The sequence below is a fragment of the Etheostoma cragini genome, chromosome 21 (assembly GCF_013103735.1).
Source record: "Etheostoma cragini isolate CJK2018 chromosome 21, CSU_Ecrag_1.0, whole genome shotgun sequence".
Taxonomy (NCBI): Eukaryota; Metazoa; Chordata; class Actinopteri; order Perciformes; family Percidae; genus Etheostoma; species Etheostoma cragini.
In genome coordinates this window covers 11,842,437-11,863,101 of record NC_048427.1, presented here as the reverse complement: position 1 = coordinate 11,863,101, position 20,665 = coordinate 11,842,437, and the positions used below count along the sequence as shown (strand labels likewise).

General features: G+C 40.6%; 2 protein-coding genes across 7 annotated transcripts in view; both read left to right on the top strand.

Annotated features, from left to right (window-relative positions):
- Positions 1-308: 308 nt before the first annotated feature.
- Positions 309-4,407, top strand: decr2 (2,4-dienoyl CoA reductase 2, peroxisomal). Of its 3 annotated transcripts, none has more exons than XM_034861421.1 (10): positions 309-529; positions 1,189-1,290; positions 1,433-1,501; positions 2,030-2,081; positions 2,459-2,594; positions 2,677-2,801; positions 3,114-3,207; positions 3,288-3,392; positions 3,695-3,883; positions 4,125-4,407. In XM_034861421.1, exons 2-10 carry the CDS (start codon positions 1,190-1,192, stop codon positions 4,157-4,159), a joined length of 906 nt encoding a protein of 301 aa, XP_034717312.1. In that variant the 5' UTR covers positions 309-529; position 1,189; the 3' UTR covers positions 4,160-4,407. The 3 variants fall into 3 exon arrangements, with proteins under 3 accessions (XP_034717312.1, XP_034717313.1, XP_034717315.1); XM_034861422.1 differs by having other exon boundaries at positions 3,695-3,947; XM_034861424.1 differs by lacking the exon at positions 1,189-1,290 and having other exon boundaries at positions 334-529.
- An 821-nt stretch (positions 4,408-5,228) lies between these two features.
- Positions 5,229-20,665, top strand: part of rab11fip3 (RAB11 family interacting protein 3 (class II)) — a 30,076-nt gene continuing 14,639 nt past the window's right edge. For 3 of the 4 annotated variants that reach the window (XM_034861407.1, XM_034861410.1, XM_034861409.1), the window contains exons 1-3: positions 5,229-8,238; positions 15,233-15,326; positions 18,794-18,870. In XM_034861407.1, the coding sequence (XP_034717298.1) occupies positions 6,598-8,238; positions 15,233-15,326; positions 18,794-18,870 (1,812 nt within the window). In that variant the 5' untranslated portion in view covers positions 5,229-6,597. The remainder of the gene's footprint in view (positions 8,239-15,232; positions 15,327-18,793; positions 18,871-20,665) is intronic. The other variant, XM_034861411.1, reaches the window with a different exon arrangement.

Here is a 20,665-nt window from a genome sequence, read left to right as displayed (position 1 = left end):
TCGTTTATTTCAGGGTTGGTTTCCCAGTGGAAAGTCTTGCTGCTGCCATCCTAGATGATGTATATGAGCAACAGAATCACTGGGTTCTCCTTTGCCCTCCAGATTGTCAAAGACCTCACAGTGCATGATGCTGTGTATAGTTTCCCTTTCTGGCATGGATCAAATCAATTCTGACCTCTAGAAGAGCTCACAGTATTTTCTGAATTTTTAATCCTGCCTGATTTGAAAATTCTTCCTATAATTACATGTTCTCTATTAAACAATTGAGAATAAGTTTGGACAGTGAGTGCTCTTGAACACACCCCAACCGGACTTCATTGCCCATAATGCATCGTCAAAGAAAGACAAAAAAGTCCAATGTACAAAAGTTCCTTCAGAAAAGAAACCGCTAATGGGTGAGGAATAAATGTAAGGGTGGCTCGTCAGAGTTCTTAAAGTTACGTGCTTCGTGTGAAGGTCGTGCTTCACCAAAAAGGAGTCGGACGGTTCTTCTCTCAGCGCTACACAACTAGCTTGTTTTTCTCAGAAGGTAACGTTAACACCACAGCAGCCAGCTAACGTTACTTGGCAACAGAACTTCACTGCGTTGTCTTGGTAGTCTTTCTAGCTGTAGAAAGCGAATACTTAAAATATGTACAGGGATAGATAAGATAACAGAAACACCCTACAGTATGGTAGACTTCTGTGTTGAGGCCTGTAAAGAGTGTCAGTTAAGCCTTGAGGTGCAGTGTTAGGTAAATATCTGAAACAACATCGCTGTAAAATAACTGCTTTGATAACTCACCTCCAAACATCAGTTAAAGCTGCTTTACATGACAACTCTGGACAATTGCTGCCACTCTAACTGATTTTTTTTGAAATGATGTAATGTGGCACTGAGTGAAAATCATGACCGCATATGCACAGTAATGCGTCAGAATGAAAGAGTAAAGATAGGGGTTTTACAAACAATTACTGAAAGACAATATTAACTATCTTTGTAGTTAGTATAGAGGATTTTTGTATGAAGTTCTGACAATCCTGACAGAAACGTAGCCTATGTTATTAACTTCACCAGCTGCTTCAGAGGGCTGTTTTATTGTAAGGTGTTTTTTGTTATTTTGTGCATGCATAGACCCGTCTTTTAGTAAATTGTGATCATGGTAATGCCATTGTGCTAGCATCTAATTAACATTAATTCTTTATCAGAATGGCAGAGCCACAAAGAAAAGGAGAGCTGCTGCCAGAAGATGTTGGCACAGATGACTGTCTGACTTCGTACACACACATCTACAGTCCAGATTTGCTAAAGTAGGCATCAACATATGTATTTCCCAATGCCTGGTGTCATCTGATTGCTTCAATGCATTCACACAGTAAATACACATTGACATACTTATCACTGTAATAACTCCATAAAGTGACCTTTGAGGGTTTGCACTTTATTTTTCAGAGATCAGGTTGCTTTTATCACAGGAGGTGGATCTGGAATTGGATTCAGGATAGCTGAAATCTTAATGAGGTGAGAGGATTACCTGTTTGTTTCTCTATAACACGCCCAGATCTTCCAAAAATATCATATTATTCACAGACATCGGTGCATACAGGATAAGAATAAATGCACACAGTCATCAGTGTGTCATTGTCACTACTCTAACACAGTAAAATATGGGAGCGAGATAGTACATTGGTGTACTTTAAACCTCCTGGTTGTTTATCTGACAGTCAGACTTTAATCATTTTGCTTGTGTGACTAAGTTGACATAGTTCAATAATTTACTCATGTACTAGAAATAATTGATCTTTTGTTAAAATCAGCGGGACACCTTGTAACAACATCTGTTGCTGCTGTCTCATTTTGCGTGCCTGCAGCCTTTAATCACATTTCTGACCTTGCATTCACTCACCCTCTATACTACCTGTTTCGTCATTCATTATGTCTTTCTTTCAGCATTATTTATGCAAGTATCACATACTCGTGTTCTAATCAACACAATAAAGCATGTGCTCCTAGCATTGTTATTGTGTTATTTTCTTTCTCATCTTTCAGGCATGGTTGTGACACAGTGATTGCAAGCAGGAACTTGGACAGGCTCAAAGAGGTGATTTTTCTTAAAATAATTTCCGCAACCCCAAATCATCTTTCTCACACCATATTTAGATTTTTATCTATTTCTATGTCTAGATAACTTTCCCAGTACTTATTTGAACTAATGACGTGATCACTGTCACTAGATATAAAGAAAATGTTGAGTTTCACTCTGCTATTCCCTGACAGTAAAAGTGTTATTGTATGCACTGCTGTTTGTAGACTAGCTAGCTATCTCGAGCGAATCATCAGGACAATTTGTAGATATTTTTTAAACATTATATACATATCTTGAGTACTGTATGTACCCGTTAATCAACAGGGGTGGTTAACCTGCAACATTGGCTTTAATGTATTGGCCTCAAGTAATTTGATTTTGTGTCTCACTAGGCATCTAAAAAGCTGTCTGCAGCGTCAGGACGACGCTGCCTTCCTTTGTGTTTAGATGTGAGGAAGCCCGAGAGCATCGCAGCTGCTGTGGATGAGACGCTGAAAGAGTTGGGCCGCATAGACATCCTCATTAACAGTAATCCACGTAGCACATAATTAATGCATTTATCCGTAGCTTTCTTGGCTCGGGTTAAAGTCACGGTTGCTGTCGTTGACAGATGCTGCTGGAAACTTCCTCTGCCCGGCTACCTCTCTCTCCTTTAATGCCTTCAAGACAGTTATGGAGATAGACACTATGGGTACATTCAACACCAGCAAGGTGGTTTATGAGAAATGGTTCCAGGTACAGTACATGCTCTGTCTGTGTGATACAATACGTCTCAATTCCAAGTTAAGGAGCTATAACTAAATAAGTTATCATAGCACTGAAATAACGATAAAACCATATCTACAGCATCACAATTGGGTTACTTGTCAATCATTTTTAAAGTAAGATTCACTCTCTGCAATTCACTGTGGTCACCAAAAGAGGACACTAAAGACCAGAGATGACTAAATACCTTGTCTCTAAATGGGATTTCAACTGCTGCCTCTGCGCAGATTTGTTTATTAACCCATCAAATTGATTTTAAGTCTCCCGTCATTTTTTGTGCAGGATCATGGTGGCAACATAGTCAACATCTCCGCAACACTTGGATACAGGGGGCAGGCCCTCCAGGTGCATGCTGGCTCCGCTAAGGCTGCAAATGGTAAGACCTTTTTTTTCCTGTTACGTAATGATAGCAAAATTAGAATCAGATTACTCAATGTTGCCTCTCCTGTCCCCCAGATGCCATGACCAAGCACCTGGCTGTTGAGTGGGGGCCCAGTGGGGTGAGAGTCAATACTGTGGCTCCAGGTCCTGTGTCTGGCACAGAGGGCTTCCGCAGACTGGGTAAAATCTAAAGATATATTAGTCAACTGCCACTCAATGCAAACTTGACCAAAGCAGAGAAAACATAGACAATTCAAATGTATGAAAAAAGAATTGTAACATTTACCACTTTCCTATAATCAATAAGATTAAATAACATACAAATGTAACCCATCCAAAGGACATATTTGGAACATGGCGGATGGTGCTCATCTGACAGGGCTCTGGGGTTCAGCCAAAAAAACATTGGGAACCACAGATGTAGGGTATAACGGAGTAAGTATCTGAGCATGTTTTTTTTTCTTTTTCTTCTAATGCCTCAGGTGGTCCCAGAGGGGAGGCTGCTGGTGCATTCCAGTCCATTCCTTTACAGCGTGCAGGCAACAAAACAGAGATGGCCCACTGCACTCTTTTCTTGGCCAGCCCGGCCTCCTCCTTTGTCACGGGAGCCATCCTGGTGGCGGACGGCGGAGCATGGCTGACGTCAGCCAACGATGTCTCCATGCTGTTGGGTATAGCCTCCTCTAAATCCGCTAAACTCTGAACAGGGGCTCTTCTGTCCTCCTCCTGACCCAGGTGTGTAGGAGGAGGTGCAGCTTGAGGTCCATCTGGACAGAAATTATGACTGAGAATGAGATTGTGCTGTGCATTGTGTCATCTCTGATTTAGAGTTGTGAATTTAAAATAATGTTTTAATGACAGGAATATACTATCACCCACATTAATCCATGTATCTCTATTATTTTCTTTCAGGTTATTGGTCCTCTGAAAAGAAAAGAGACAAGTAAATCATGCAAACAAAAAGAGTAATTTAGAGGCCAACTGTGCTGATATGATACATTTACAGTATTTGTGGTTTATCTCACTCACTGTTGCTGTAAGAGTGTGTTGCTAAGTGGTTGGAGAAATTGAACACTAACCTACTTATTGCTGTGTTATGTATTTAAAATCTTAGTAATGGATCACATTATATAACAATTCAGAGAGTTTTCACCCATTACGGTGCTGTGTATTGTCATTATGCATTTCATGTATTGTCGTGAGATTTTTCAGTACCTCTCATTTATAAATAAAGTATTTATAATCTCCATTTACTATGACTGTTTGGATTTACTATTGCATGTCTCTGTGTTTGACTGGCACAAGGATGCATTTGCCTTGATCACTGAAGCTTGGATTGTACCTGTAGGAAGGAGCAGACGGTTTTTAATTCAATTAAATCCGTGGTTTGCTACCAACCAAGTTGATTATAGAAAAATACAACATAGTATTATTACTCACAATTTAGATTTTTCTAAATTTTCCAATTTGTTTTCTTTTTTTACTGTGAAATATTTCATAAATATTAAGATTATAATGTTTGCTTAGTGATAATACAAAGTTTGGGATCCATTGGATTAGATGAGCCAAAAACAGCAACTGCAAATCGGAAGAAAAATAAATACCTCCGTAAGTCAGATGGGGGCGCCAAAACATTATAATTGCAACCATTTAATAATTACTATTTTCTTAATACAACAGATACCTGTCTACTTGAGTTCTCCAACTATTGAATGCTGGTTTAAATGTAATTCAATGTCAACTGTTGAGTAGTTAATGAAAGTTCTTCAACCTGATGATTCACAGACACACATTCACCCTGCTGAAGTGTCATTGAGCAGGACACCTCGATCCATGTCAGTTGAAATCTTCTCTAGCTGGCCCTGAACTTTAACCTCTGCTTACCTAAAATGTGAGTGACAGTATTATATATTATTCATGGGGTTTGTGCACAAACACAAATCATAAGGTCCCATTGATAACTGCTATGAAGCCAGATACTGCGGGGCGTTTTGTACGCTTGCGTGAAACGTCAGTGGTGTGTATGCGGCTGGAGGAGGAGGATGGGACTCTGCTGATGCTGATGCGAGAGCTTTCGGTGTGTGACTGTGATCAACATCGGTGGACTGATTGCCAAATGATGGAGTATTTTGGTCTCATTTTACCCCCTTTTTGTTCTATTATTGGCTTCGACGAGGGACGCTGTGACTGATGTGTTTTTGAGACTAAGATAACAGAAGAATTTAAGGAGGAATGGACGGTTTCGTGTCGTCACTCGTCTGGCCTGTCTTGTGACTGACACAGGTGGATTGCCGCTGGAAAACGGCATCGAAATGAAGACATACTCTTGAACTATCGCAGAGGCGACCGTTTCCGTAGTTACCTCTTAAACAGTGGAATACATAAACTACCATTTGGTTTAATTATATTAGGAGAGGTAGAAGCTGGACTGTTTGGCGTGTTAGCTAGCTAATAGGCTAATTGGGTTAGCTAGTCAGTTAGCAGCTTCTCTGGCCAATGGAACGAAAGACGTGGGATGCTCGAAGGAGGAGCTAACGTTAGTTGCTAGCATAAATTAATTGGAAGGTTTGACGGGGTGTTATATTTAGTAAACCGCCTTGAAAGGTTGAACGCTGTAGGTCGGGTTAGGTTTGAGCATAGGCTGTATAGGTTTGAGTAGCACTGGTCACACCGTTTCCTCGCTGCACTGTGGCTCCTCAGAAAAGAAGCTTGCGATGTATAACATTGTATAATCGGCTAAGAAAGCTAATGTTGACAAACACTGTTGATTTAATCAAGCGGGGTTTTTTTTTCGTTTCCAATTGGCTCACGAGGAGAGATGCTGATACTTAATTTCTGAGACTTTATTGAAGTGATTCACCAGTTTCCAGGCGGAAGCGAAGCATGTTAACGTTGGATGTGATGCAGCGCAAACATTTGGCAACAACCGGGAGTGGACCTGCCATGACAGAAAGACACATAGTAGGTCAAAACACATCAGGGAGAGAGTATGCCTTTCGAATTTAGCTAACATTGTTGTCAAGATGTGGATGGCAACTGACGTTAGTGAAGTTAAAACAGCAAATGTGTTAATCCGTTGCCTGACTGACATTGTTTCTAAACCTACCCAACTTTCTTCTTAAAACTACACCTAGCTAGCTAACTAAGTTATACTGTTATTTATAAAATCACAATACCGGCCTGTATTTTAAATGTCAGACGTAGACCATGCTTGTAAGAATCCCACACATTAATTTCAAGATGTCATTGTTGGAGACGTGTATTGCCATTTTAAAAAACAAACAAAAAAAACATGGCATTTAAGATAAAAAAACATGATCTCGACGACAGCAGTGAGATAATACAGCAGCTTTCTGAAGTTTGTAAAGTGGAACAGCCAATATAAATGGAACCGACAGTTCTGTCTGGCCCTTTGGGGCACACACAGTGGGAGCCAGAACAGCCATTTCCTCTCGGATTTCACACATTGGATTCAGACAATGGAGGTGTGCTCGTTCTAAACAAGGGGGACCAGATAGGTTTGGATTTCAGAAGTGGCGACCAGGATCAATCTGCCCAGCATAGTGTAGAAAAAAACATTTACCAGGACAAGCCAGTAAAGTTGGACAACCTCATAAATATCTCAGTTTTTCCGCGTGGAGATTTACTGTTTGAGGGCGATCAGTCCAATATTTCCCAAGCCTCGCTACATAGTAGTCATATAGAGGAATTGTCCTTCACAGAAAAAACTGAGGGACCTGATGAACTTAGTGACTGCACTTTGTCATGGCTATTTTCTCCCAAACTCACTGATGGGATTGGGAATAACTCTGCCCATGAGGAACTGAGTCTGATGCAGGATGCCTCTCCTGAGAGCCCAGATGCCTTCAATAGTCAGGCTGAGCTAATAAGTCTCAATGTACCGGTCTTTCCGTCGAACATTTCCGAGAGAAATTCTGAGACCGACACAAGGGATCCATTTTTGTTGGTGGATCTCCTCTCTTGCCTCCCTCTAGAGGCTTCAGGTGAGTTGAACCCACAGGGTGTCAGTGAGGAGCTGGTAGGCCTGTCGCAAGAGGAGCAGGCGGGTCTCCCTCCCACGCCGAGCTGGGAGACTTTGTCACCCGAGACCAGAGACAAAGGTTTATTAACTGATCAAGTGACTGTTCTGCCCGTAAACTGGAGCACTGCCGTGCATGGTTTACCTGAGAACTGCCTCCGGCATAACCACGTCAGCAGACCTCTGGAGTGCTTTGCAGGATCTGTGCCTTTGTTGGATTTAGATGTTCCAGATTGTGACAGTAGTCTGAGCCTGTGCCCTGCCAGTCCCCCCTCTGTTACCTGCACAGCTCCACCATTGGATTTATCAACCGAGGAGTCGGAGGTGGAACATGCAGGAGCTACTGTAAATAGAGATGTGACTTCAGACCAAGGTGAGAATGACTCATTTGTTCTGGGGTTGTCAGCTGAACCTTCATCACTGACAGTGCCTCTGGGTGAAGATGCCTTCAACCCGGGTGATTTCACCAGTGAGAGTGGCTCTGTGGAAAATGAGTCTAAGGATTTAATGGAAGACGATATTTGTTCTGAAGCCAAAAATCAGGGGAATGAGGCAATGGCTTTGGATCTGTGTTTGACTGTTGACCAGGTCCATGACGGGGAAACGTGGGACTTGAAACCACAGGAGGGTGTACAGAATGAAAGTGTTCCTGCTCCAACAACTGAGTCGAGTGAAGAGGAGAAGTTGACAGACAGTAACCAGCTCGAAGGATCAGATTGTCATGAAGTGTCTTCTTTTGATTTTTCAGTCCAGGATTTGCACACTTCTTCTCCTGAGTCTACTTGGACTAGTGAGCAAACTGTGGAGACGCTTTCTCTCTCCAATATGGTGGCAGATGACTCACTGCCGATGGTTTCAGCTGAGAATATAAGGGAGGAAGACGTCTCCCCTCTAAAAGCTGTGTTCGATGCTTTAGACCAAGATGGAGATGGATTTGTTCGAATTGAGGAGTTTATGGAGTTTGCTGCTGCCTATGGGGCTGATCAGGTGAGATGGCTCATTTTTCTGTTGATGTCCAAGTTTGGAGCTTGCAGCTACTGGGTGTTGAATGCTGAGTGAAGTTCTGTGTAAGACAATATAAAGCTCCATATACGTAAATGATTTATGATTGATTTTCTGCTAAACCGCAGAGAGCTTCCTGCAAAAAGCCTGCTTAACTCAATCAGCTAAACCCATCTGGCTGATGTCACTTTGCTATCAGTATTTCAAGTTGTTTAACATCTACATTTATTTGCAACTCGCTATAGTTAGAGGTAAATGTGGAACAATTTATACACTTTTTTTTCTCCAAAACTGAAGCTTGATTGTGAGTTTGAATAAATAACATTAGGTTTATGTTGCCCTGACATACTGTGGAGCAGTGGTAACACCACCCCTGCTGTGGTGCTGCTGTGTTTTCTACAAAGCAGTAATACATTTACTAATACCGCAGCACATTATTATAACCATGCCAGGATTAGTTAGTCATCTATATTTAGTAAGTGTTCAAAACCCCGGATTTGGATTATCCAGATAAATCTGTCAAGTGTTTTGGCTGTAATGAATTCTGTCCGGCCCGGAACTCCTCCATATGTCAGATGACAAACACTCTTTGTTACATTTGCATAATTATCCTGTGGTTTAGAAATGGCTGTTGATGCGCCTCACTCCACCCATGACACTCTTTTGTTTAATATGGCCCTTTTTTGGAAATAGTTTCTCAGTTACTTGCGAGTCACGAGACAAAGGAACAACTCTAAAAAATGAATCCTACTAAATTACAAGGTGTCACATTATCCGTGTCAGAAATGAAGGGGGGGGGGGGGGCAAAGGGCCGAAATGCACCAAGAACCCTCATAATTCCCCAAAAATAACCTGACTGAGGGCAACAATTGCGTCCCAGGTTTTGAAGAAAAATTAAATATTTGTATCAGTTTAGGCCATTTTTTTCTTGATTCAATTCATTAAATTTCCACATACAGTAAGTGCCCTCAAAAGGTTGTAATTTCCCTGCCTTTTTCCAACCATGTGAATATATTTTTTTAATCTAACATTGCACATAATGACTTAAATATATTTAAATTCTAATTGATAGTGAATCAGCATTTCTCTTTTAATGAGCAGTAGAAGGGAAGAGAGCCTAGTTGCTTCTCATCAGTGCATTTGGTTTTCATATTGCTTTTTCCCATGTGTAAAGCCATTGACTAAACTGTACTATGGTAGGCTCAGGTGCTGGTCTTGTCTTTTAACTAAAAGTTAAATTCAAAGTATAAACATTTGACACAGGCCTCGCACACTCCAGAGTCAAATTGACTTTAGTTTCTTTTCCTGTCCGTCATGCAAGTCTGTATGCCTGTCTAAATGTTTTTACAAGAATCAGACTGAGCTTCAGCAAGTGAACCCACCGTTTGCAAATAACAGCAAAAGGGTGGATGCAAACGATGATGTAACCCAACCAGTTAACATAACTGTCAAGTGTGCCCTGCTGAGCATGTATGAGTTAACTTGTAAATCCATTTTTGGTCTCTATTTCTTCATAAAGCAATTGGAATAATCTAATGTCCCTTCCAGTATTTGTAATCCACTCTAAAGTGTGTCTTGTTTTTAAATGTTGATTTTTAGATACAGGTCTGATTCAGGCCACACATTTAATTTAGAGTATATCAACCATCTTAGTTTAAACTCTTTTTGATGAACTTTAAACAAGGCCTTTGGGTGAGAATAGGTACTTGTTGGTACTCCAAACACAGAGTGTGACGCTGACTCACTAATTCGTTTTAATCCCTTCTCTCCCGGTTCAAAGTGCCTCTTTTGCCCCTAAACTGTCCCATGTCTAGCTGTAGGTATCTATGGCTCCGCAGGCGGGGAATTGTGAAGGATTAGGAGTAAAATGTATTTTCCTGAGTCAGAGGGACTCCATGGTTTTGGGTGCTATCCACCAGCTGCCCGTGACCTTGTTTTGAGGGACAAAAGTGGAGCTTTTGTGATGATAGTTTTATGTAAATCGATTCAACCCGTTTTGCTAGAAAAGGCTAAATGTGAGAGATTTAATTGACACTGTCAGTTGATTTTATTTCATGGGTGTGATCCATTTAACTGTTATTCCAAACGGTTTGGTTTCTAGTTGAGCTCTCCTGCTGCACCTCCTGACTATTCCAGATGTTTCCATTTGGATCTTTGTTTCTTAAGGCGCTGACACACAAACCTGATTATCAACTGTCTGGCGAGGTCCGTGACTTCGAGTCTATTCGATGTGTTCCGTGCCGCCGTCAGCCGGAGGAGCCTTCAGCCTTCATTTGGGCCAGCAGATTGTGCAGATTGATTTCTTATGTGTCTTTGTGTTTCGCAATTGGATATCTGGTTTGCAAGAGCTAATTTGTGCCCTTACAGGAACCTCCTCTCAGATTTCTGTCCTTTCGTGATCAGAGAGAGACGGAGGCTTTGGCCTGTTTGTCTTTTTCATTTACTATAAGTAAGCTAGCGGCAGACAGACTTATCTTCAGAATTTGTGGAATGTTATATAATGTATGTAACCTTTCAAAAAGGTTTGGCATTCATTAGCTGAACTCAAGGACCAGTGGGAAAGTCCTGTCTGATCTAACGAGGTTGACATGCATTTGAAGCCGGAGTACTGATTTGTTTCATGCTGAGGTAGCAAATGGTCCAGTCTTTTTCATATCAGTTTGCAATACATGTGTGCTTTTCATATTTAAATAAGCATATCCCTGATATGCCCAAGTGTTCCAGTCACCTGGAGATAGAAGTGGTTTGAATAACTTCCACTCCTGAGTGGCTTACCATGGTGGTAAACAGTATTTTAGCAGTGTGGTTTAGAAAACCCCAGGGCAACAGGTCCTACTAATTCATAAGGACATCATACATTTACATTTACATTGTAAGCTAGTCAAGTGTACGTGGTGTTGAGGGCTCAGGCTGTCATAAGGAGGTATTTTTAGCAGAATTTATGTGTAATGTGATAACTAATCTGATTCATTGTTTTTTGCTGAGCCTATATGCAACCGGCGTACTTCAAAGATTTAGTATGTATACTGTCATAGTTAAGCTGAGGGCTAAGAGCCGGCCTTGCGTGTATATTACTGTGTACCACTTTGCAAATATCCCCCACCGGCCCGTCAGACACAGGAAGGTATTTATTAGGTATTTGCATGCGTGTTCGGCTAGTGCTTGAATGCTAAGCATGCAAATGTTTCCTCCAGAATTATACCAGGATATAATATGTAACTTCAAAACATCTCCTTACCACATTGTTTGTGGTTTTAATATGAGCATCATGTAATGTAGAATCTTAAAGCTCAATTTATGTATAGTCTATTGTATATCAACGTTTAAACGCAGTGCAGCCGCAGACATCTAGAAGGTTGATTAGAAGCTTTTATCTGGTTTACTGTAGTTTAGTGTTATATCTTGACTGTTAAGAACATGAACAATTAATGACCTGCTGTTAGTGTGTATTATTCTACATTTACCTTTTGGAATACCCCAAAAGAAACGAATTGTCCTCAAATGGGAAACGTACCACAGGCATGTTCATGTTCTTATTGAAAAGCTTTTTCCAACCACCACTAACTTGTTTCCTTCACTGGTTTTGACCCTAATTCTGCACAAAAGCCATACTGAACTACATTGTGGTAAGGTCTCTCTTGTCAGTTGACATTCCCAACCCCACTTTGGCCAGCCTCTCTCCCCTCACCCGCTGCCCCTCTAATCCACAATGGAATGTCCCATGCCCTGAAAAGTCCCCTCTCTTGAGTTCACTTTTTGTTTGATAATTCTTTTCTCTTCTACATCATCGTTTGCCAACCCACTAGGCTTATGATCATGGTTATCAGAGTTTTGTTGAGGAACTATTGTGAAATCCCCTCCAGGAAAGACTCACCAAAGGATATTCTTCTCCATGGGGTTATGCACAACAGTGGTCTGTGTGGAGGCGGTCAGGCGTGCCCCGGCACTGATTAGACACAAATAGAGGAAAGAGAAAAACCACGGTGTCTTCACTGCTTCACTAAGCAGACAGAGTTGCCTTCAAGTTTTAGTTTTTATCTGCCTTACTGCTGTCTCTCAGTGCTGTGCTCGTTATATATTATATTAGGTGCATCAATGCAAATTAGGCTATTACATATTACATTATTCATGATAATACTGTGTTAGGCAACATGTTTAAAAACAACAAAAGACAAAGGAACTAAGAAATAAGTGTATGAATATATTATATCCAAGTCCCGTTATATATTATTTGTTTTTAAAAGTCATTTAAAAAAAAATCGTGAATGCCTAAACTTTATGCCAGTAAACTCTGTATTTATATAGCACATTAGGATAGCAAGCATTGTTGTAGTCAAGACCGTCTGAACAGGGACCAAGTCATCACCAAGACCAGTGTATGAAGACCAAGACAAGACCAGTGCAAGTCCCACACTGCGTGCCATGATAAGATGTGCAAAATGCTAACCATAGGGCCTTCTCAAAGGAATCTGAAAGATCCACATTTCCATAAAAAAACAGAAAACCCACAGTAAACTAATTAAAGATTCTTCTTCAGTCACCTCTTTAATTGCAATAAGTGTATAATTAGCAACGCCTTGACTAAAATAATCAAAAGGCAGTTGCGGTTTTGAATTAAAATCCTGGGTCCTCTTTATCTGCGACCGAGACAAGACCTTCAAACAGCGGTCTTGAGACCAAGACTGATCTTGAGTACTACAACACTGAAGGCAAGACAGCAATAGATGCTGGTCAAACATAAATTAATAATCCAATAAACAGTGATTCCAAAAAAAATTTACCCTTGTATGGTATTTCAAATTTTTACAAGAAGAAAAATGGTACAAGTAAATTTTTTTTTCTAGCTGAAAATCAGTGGCCTTACCTTATTTTCATTGATAAACATGTATTCCTGACTCAATTTAGAAAATTATTCTAGATATGACCACCAGTTATGTTTTTTTCCATAGTGGATGTTTAACATGAATCAGAACCTTATGACAAAAAAATGAATCACACTTCCTTTTTTATTTGTGTGCTAGTAGACGCTGATTAATACTTGTACATACATGTTATGTCAATTGTTTGAATTTGAGATAAAGCCAATATAGATTGTTAAAACCCCAAATAAGTCACGGGTCAGTTTGAACCGAAGGATACAAGAGGGTCCCGAAAGTGAAAAAAACACAAGGGTTAAGAAAAAAATGGGGCCAGTTTAACGGCTGTAGAGAGGCTCTTCCAGGGTCTTGGGGCCAAATCACAACTCTGCTGAAATCACATTCACCTCTAGTTTTTAGGTCAGACCTACGAATAGCCAAAAGGCTCCGCTCACAATTCCTAAAGGGGCCTGGCACTGCTCTACAGGCCATGCTTAACAACTCTTGTAGGCCATGGAGGCTTCCACGTTATAGTAGGTTTACAATGCTCTGGTTGCGTTGGATCTTAAAGTGGTTTCTCCAGTCTGTTCAGTCCTATGTTGATATAGTATACTGCCCTGGTCTCTTACTGCAGATGCAATAACCAGGCCTAATCCTTCACTGCTTATTAAACTTGTAATGTAAAAATGTCATTGGGACCATGGACGCTCATTTCCCAATTAAACCTTAGTTTTCTCACCTCACCCAGCAGAGGTGTTTCTGAACAGCTTCCTCATGGAACAAACTACATTTTCGTGAACTGTGATGCACCATTGGGAAATGGGAAAGCTATATTCTAACGCCTCCGCCACACATTTCCTTTTACAAGTTCAGTCCTTTTAAAGAAACAGTTTCTTCACCAACTCTTCTTTAGCCTACAGTGGATCGCAAACCTACTGCACATAAAGGTTCTGCGCAGCAGAAATGGCAGTTGGATGAGCCCTTGTATCCACATGCTAAAGTCAACGTTGCTGTGTGAACCCCCTCTCAGTTAGCACCACTCCCCTCCTGTCTCTCTCCCTCTTTAAATACAGCTAGGCTTAATTCACAGAGCCCTGATCGTAAGCCACGGGGGTTGTCGGAGTCAGTTTATTAGGATTTTCAGCCTTCTCAGCCTCCCGAGTCAAAACTCAGCGTTGCTAAGCAGATCAACTTGTTATAATGTGTAACCGATATAAAATGTGTAGAGGAGAGAACGAAAGTCTCTGGGAAATGACCATGTTCACATTGTGTGCTTACTTTCTCGAGGAATAAAGTGAGCTGAAACCACAGAAACCTCGCCCGACATACTCCCAGGCTCCTTGTCTAGCTAATTTTGTCAGCACTGCACGCCTTAAATTATGCAGTTATAATGGGTTTGTGTAATTGTGTGATGGGTGACATTTGACTTGGTCTGTTATTTGTGCAGATAGATTTTGATTGCTCGGCGCCACTAATAATTCTGCAGCATATTCCCAGGTTAGCTTTTGTGAGCCAGTGAACTAGATCGTAAGCAGTAAACGTGCCAAATCATTTCCACGGGTGAGGTCTCAGAGTAGCTTTAATTTCACTTACACTAGGAGTAACTTTACAATCTATAAAAAAAAGAAAAAGAAAGTTGATCCAAGGTGCAACTGTGTTTTTAGTTTTTATACTGTGAGGTGCTGTAGTTACTGAGGCGCACAGCCGTCCGTACCCTTTGCCCACCTAAAAATCCTGGTAAATTCAATTTTTCTCTAAATCCAATAAAGTCCGAAACACTTGACGTCTGCAGAAGCGTTTTTTCTGTTGGAGGTCAAAAGTTGTTTTTATGGGTGATATTTTCTTTTGTATTTTTTTTTTTTTGATGCTGTAATCAAAGTTAGTAATCAGGTTAGTGAAATGACCTAAGATCGAGTTCTTTAAGAGTTGTATGTACAGATCAAGTACTGGCTTGTTCTTCTGCATGTGCTGGCGAAAAAAAATCCCCATACATTATTTATGACATCATCTTGAAGCATCAGGGGCAGAACAAATGATTATGGTTATGGTAGAGTGACTTTCTTCTGTCGCCATGATGGAATTATAGTTTAGAAAGTTCACAATGTGTTACTTTTATCTTTCAGGTGAAGGATCTGACCAAGTTTTTGGATCCCAGTGGACTGGGAGTGATCAGCTTTGAAGATTTCCACCGTGGAATCTCTGCAATCAGCAATGGAGGCGAGTCATGACATGCATGTTTTAACAACACTATTATCTATTTAAGACCAGCTCGTGCCTTTTATTTGTTTTCCTCTAAGCTCTTCTAGATTTAGTGTTCCATTTTGTGATCTGTTATGTAAGAATCTAGGGGAGTTCTACATTTGAATTGATCTGTACAATTGCCCCCCAAAAAATATTTGGACGAATTTGGCTCACTTTTGTCTAATAAATGCAGACATTGTACATAAAACCTTCATCCCTAATCAAAGAACTGTGGTGCATGGTGGACTCCATGTTCTAAGTAGTGCTGCTGTTTTTTTTTTTTAAATCTGCCTGTAGGACTCTAGATGTGAAAAAAACATGTTTTATCTATTTCTATTTTATTTTGGCTTACCTGCAGATAACCTAATTCTGCTGTGTAATAAACAACAACTCAGCAGCACATTCTTGCAGCTACATTTAGTCTCCAGCATCTGGCTCCATCTCTGCATTCTCCATGGCGCCAAATATTGTTGTCAACACAGTATGTTCACGATCCATCGCTCAGCTGACGTGAGGGTTTTAAAAAGGAAAGCCAGAAGACTGACCCAGATCCTTCTCCCTACACTTAAACTGCTGTTATTCTGTCTTTAACCACTTTCTTGACCTCGTGTTTCACTTTATATAAAGCTGCTGTAAGTTGTAAGGACTCTACTTCCCTCCTAAAAATGGGAACAATTTATAAGGCTGTCCCAAAAGTTATGTCACCACAGCAGTAAATCCAATCTAAATCTTGAATTGACCAAATTTGAATTATTTTCAATTAACTTTTATTCATCGTGTCTGACCATATCATGATTTATCTCAGAACACTTTCCAGATAGAGTAGGTCTAGACCACACTTCATAATTCATAAAGACCCAAGAAATGTCCCCCGAGAGCCATCACATGGTCAGTGGCTAGGAAAAACTTCCTTTAAACAGACCGAAACCTCATACAGACCCCAACTCTTGGTGGGCGGCCATCTGTCGGGTTGGGAAACGGAGACACTGATGCAGACATAAAAAAAGTTTGATTCATAATAATTATATTATTGTCAATGCTCGTAACAATGAGTGAAGTATACATGATGGATTTACAAGAGTTACAGCCCACGCTGGTTGTATTGACACTGCACAGGTGGTTGTGATGTCACAGCAATAGTGCCTGCTTTCCTCAATCCACCCCGCCTATTGATTGGTAGCACTCTTTCCCAAGGCTTACTGGGTTGCACAGCTCGGGTTACTCTCGTCATTAATAAGGCATGCACTGGAAAGCATGAGATACACAGACACATGGGCTTATTGGCAAGGTTTCAGAGCGGGAGTGGTAGAGAGATGAGTCCTATTCACCTAAATTATTTACTGTCCTCTCTCTCTCTCTCTGCCCTGGCTTTTTTTATCTTCTCTTTTTCATTTGTCACTAGTTGCAAACCTGTTTTGTAAAGTGCGATTACACAGACATGCCTGTTTTGGAATATATTGACAAAACACAATCTGTGCTTTTATGTATCTATATTTTATATTCGCTCAAATAATTGGCTGAATAGAAGGTAGATGAACACCCGTCATGTTTAAATTGTAGTCCCACGTATCATGGTGTCATTGGTCACAATCCGGCCATGGATCATTGTTCCATGTACCCGTTACTCACTGTCCTGTCTTTCCAGCCTCTCCAGCCTCTCTTCTCTGTTTTTCTGTGTAATCAGCAAAGTGGACAATGAAACGGATAGTTTTCCATTAGTGTGTCAAGATCAGACCTCAGCCGTTACTTCCCAGGTCACTCACACACCGATGAGAGAATTCCACTATGCTTGTACAGGTGGAATGCAGTTTTTGTAGACCCTTTTTGTTAGATCCATGTCATGTTTTCTCTACCACCTCCTCTGCTCTAATCAGATGGCAACACCTAGTTTCAATTCAATCCACCCCACCTTTTTTTAATTTCATTTCTGCACCACTTGTTACTGGCAGGGGTACCTTTTTAATAAAGACAGGCCTGCAAGCTATGGAAATGCTTTGGCCCTTAGAGTGGCTATTGCATGTCTGGAACAACAAAAGTTGTTCTAGAAAATATATGTTGTGTGCTTTTGATATTTTGACATTAGGCCAAGGTGTGCAGGTGTGTTGCTCAAGCACCCAGTCAGCCCCATCCGGTGCAGACTCATTTCACTTAAACAGCCTGCAATGCTACTGTATGAGTCTCGAAGAGAAATGGGTTACATAAAACCAGGGGGCACAAAAACCTGGCAGCTTTTGAGAAAATGGTTTGTTTTCTATTGTGTCAGTAGGGTGCCATTCACAGCTCTGTTTACTAGATACAGGAGCTAAAGTGGCTCCATCTTGTTGCTCTTTCTCAGGTTGCATTGCTTGTCTGCCGGTGCTCTAAACAGGGGCCTGGATTGACACATTAAAATTGGATATGGCTTTCTACTTATCCTTATTTATTGTTGTATTTTGCCCATACACGTATTACAGGGCATTCTATAGCCCTTGAAATACAAGTGTAAAAGTTACATAATGTTTACAGTCACATCGCGCTTAGATTGCTGACTGTAAATATGCCAGAGTAGGGCAGCTAGGACACACTCGAAAATGTGCTGATTGCATACTTATGCAACCACATGTCCTTTCCTTATCTAGATCATATTTAAAGTTCAAATTTAAGTTATCCAATTTACTTTGGGATAGAATACTGTAGATACAAATGCCCTGTGTCATGGTGATGAATGATCTTGTTTGAATTTTAAAATGGCATTAAAATAATTACACAAACATTTTAATTTATTTATTGAACATATAAACATTAAGTGATAATGAAATGAGATCAAACATTATATTAGTATTATACTGTATCTGGTTGTTCTGAGATGAAATTCACAGGACTACAGTAGCAGACACAACCGTTTTAAGTAAGAGGAAGAGTTGGTATATCAGATGTCGCCTTTGCCACATAGTGGATCTTCTTCATGAGTTTGGCAGACATTTAAATTAACATTTAATACTGCTAACCAGTGGGCTGGGCATGAGTAAGGTTAATATCCAAGATTGTTGTTTCATCATCGTTATCATATTCCCGAAAAAAAGCTTACAGGCGCCTGAATATGTAATGGTGCACTTGTTCACAATGCAAATGCATATTTAATATTGTAAAATGCGTATGAATTGTCAAGCATTAAAATCTTGACTGTTGGGTATTTGATTTTTATTAAAGTGGTTTATAAATGAGACAAAAATGAATCCCTGTAATGGGTTTTCAGTCTATTAGTACTCTCATGATACATTTGATAAACCATTAACTCAAATCTATAACCTGCACACAAGCTTCCTTCTTAATGGCTGCCGTTTTGCACGCAGGCATCGGTACCATACACACCAGTCCTTTGTTTGCTGAGGCTCCTTTACTGTTTAAATGTATGTGTTTACTCTGTGCACATTAAACCTGCCTTCTTCCTCTCTCCTCTACAGGTCCAGAGCCACCGCTATACAATGTAAACTACAGTCCAGGCGACGGGGCTGTGGGCTGTCCAGAGGAGTACGATGAGGTGAGGCACCGCACAAGAGGCTTAGCCTCTCTCTAGTTGTTTGCGTTCCATTGGTGCACACAGCAGCACAGTGTGAAGGTTACAGGTTGAACTCCATGTGCACTCTCACTCTTCCCACTGTAATTCACTGAGTGGCTTGCAGAGCTATCATTACCACTCTGTGAATGTTCCACAAACTGAACACCCTGGTTTGGCTGACACTAAATATCATCTGGCAGGGTAGGCCTTTGAGTTGTCTTTGACAAATATTGAATTAGCTGGAATGTGCCTGAGTTTTTACATGTGTGTGTTTTGACAGTTGTGGTTAGCATATCTGGAATTCCTGTCTCCCCCTGTGCACCGAACTTGTATATTTAACCATCGTTGTTGCCGGCCTTCGCAAAATTGTTGCTTCTATTGTGTGCTCTTCGAGCATTGCAGTCAAACTGTTGTTTTAGTGGCTGTATGTCTGTACAGCTCCCTCCATTGGTTTGGTCTAGAAGTGCAGGCTCTTGGGCCACAGTTGAGTGTGAATGGGTTCTCTCAATTCCATTCCTTTTTTAGGGCTTTGTGAGTTGATCATTTTATAATAAAAGCAGGCTTTTTCTGAAATACTTTGGTAGAACAGACATTGTGGATTTTTCTTAAGGCTAGTAGATCTAATACAAGAGACAATAACGTCATGTGATGTATTGTACAGTTTGATTGGATTTAATGACTGCTCACAGTGAAGGCCATGATGAAAGTTGATAGTCACTGAAAAAAGAGATCCTTCATATCTTATAATGGAAAACCACCAAATTGAGGCTAAAATTAAGATTATTGAAGGTACAGTGAAAGTTAAATGAACCACATATTAAATTGCCCAAAAATAGTAAACTGAGAAATAGATCTTCTTCTCCTCTGTTTTCTAATAGTTCCTGACTGATGCGTCTGTCAAGGTTAGGTTTGTACTTGAGGTCTAATTGTTACAATTTTTGGTTACATATTGTCATTTTTTTATTGCTCCTTATGTTTTGTTTTACATATTACAAACGGAACTGAAAATGGCCACTAACAATGTGTAAGAGCCAGTGATTTATTAAGTGTCTTTGCTGTTTACTGGAACCCAGAAGCAGAGTTTTGGGGAAGTTTGTGTTTATGTTTGAAGTAGACGCCACACCTGTGTCCATGGCCTTGTTTTTTTTCTCCAGTTTCTGGCAGAAAAGGGTTCCTCACACTCAATGGCTGTGCTGTTCTCACCCTGTTTGCTTTCAAAACAGGCAAGGTGAGGCTGTTCAGCTGAGGCCTGGCATAAGAGAAAAGCAACGCCCCATTCACCCTGTTTTTTCCTTTTTACTAAATATGTTCTGCTGTTGCCTTCACAATTTCCTCCCACATTTTAATTGTTAAATAGAGACCAAAGCACAGCAATACTCGTCAACAGTCATACAAGTTATGTTTCTCTGCCTTTCGTAGTGTTATAGCTTAACAGCATGTGGGTTTTATTATTGGCACGCAGCCAGACAGTTATGACTTTGGTTGTTGTGATGTATAGCCTTCATTTACTGTGCAGTCTGCAACATGAAGAACATGGCTTAATGATTTATACTGTCACACTGGGCCAGAAAGTGAAGCTCCCAGGGGCCAAGAAAGATTACAGTTATTATTCAGCTCATCGAGTGGTGTTTTAAATTCGGGCCTGACGCGTAGAAGGCTGGTTGATAGAGCATTACAGCTGACTTCTGCTACTCTTTGGACTTTGTCTCCGTCTCCTCCCCTCTGACCACCCAGCGGAGCTGAACGAAGTGTTTCAGTGTTTCCCTTTTTTTTTTTC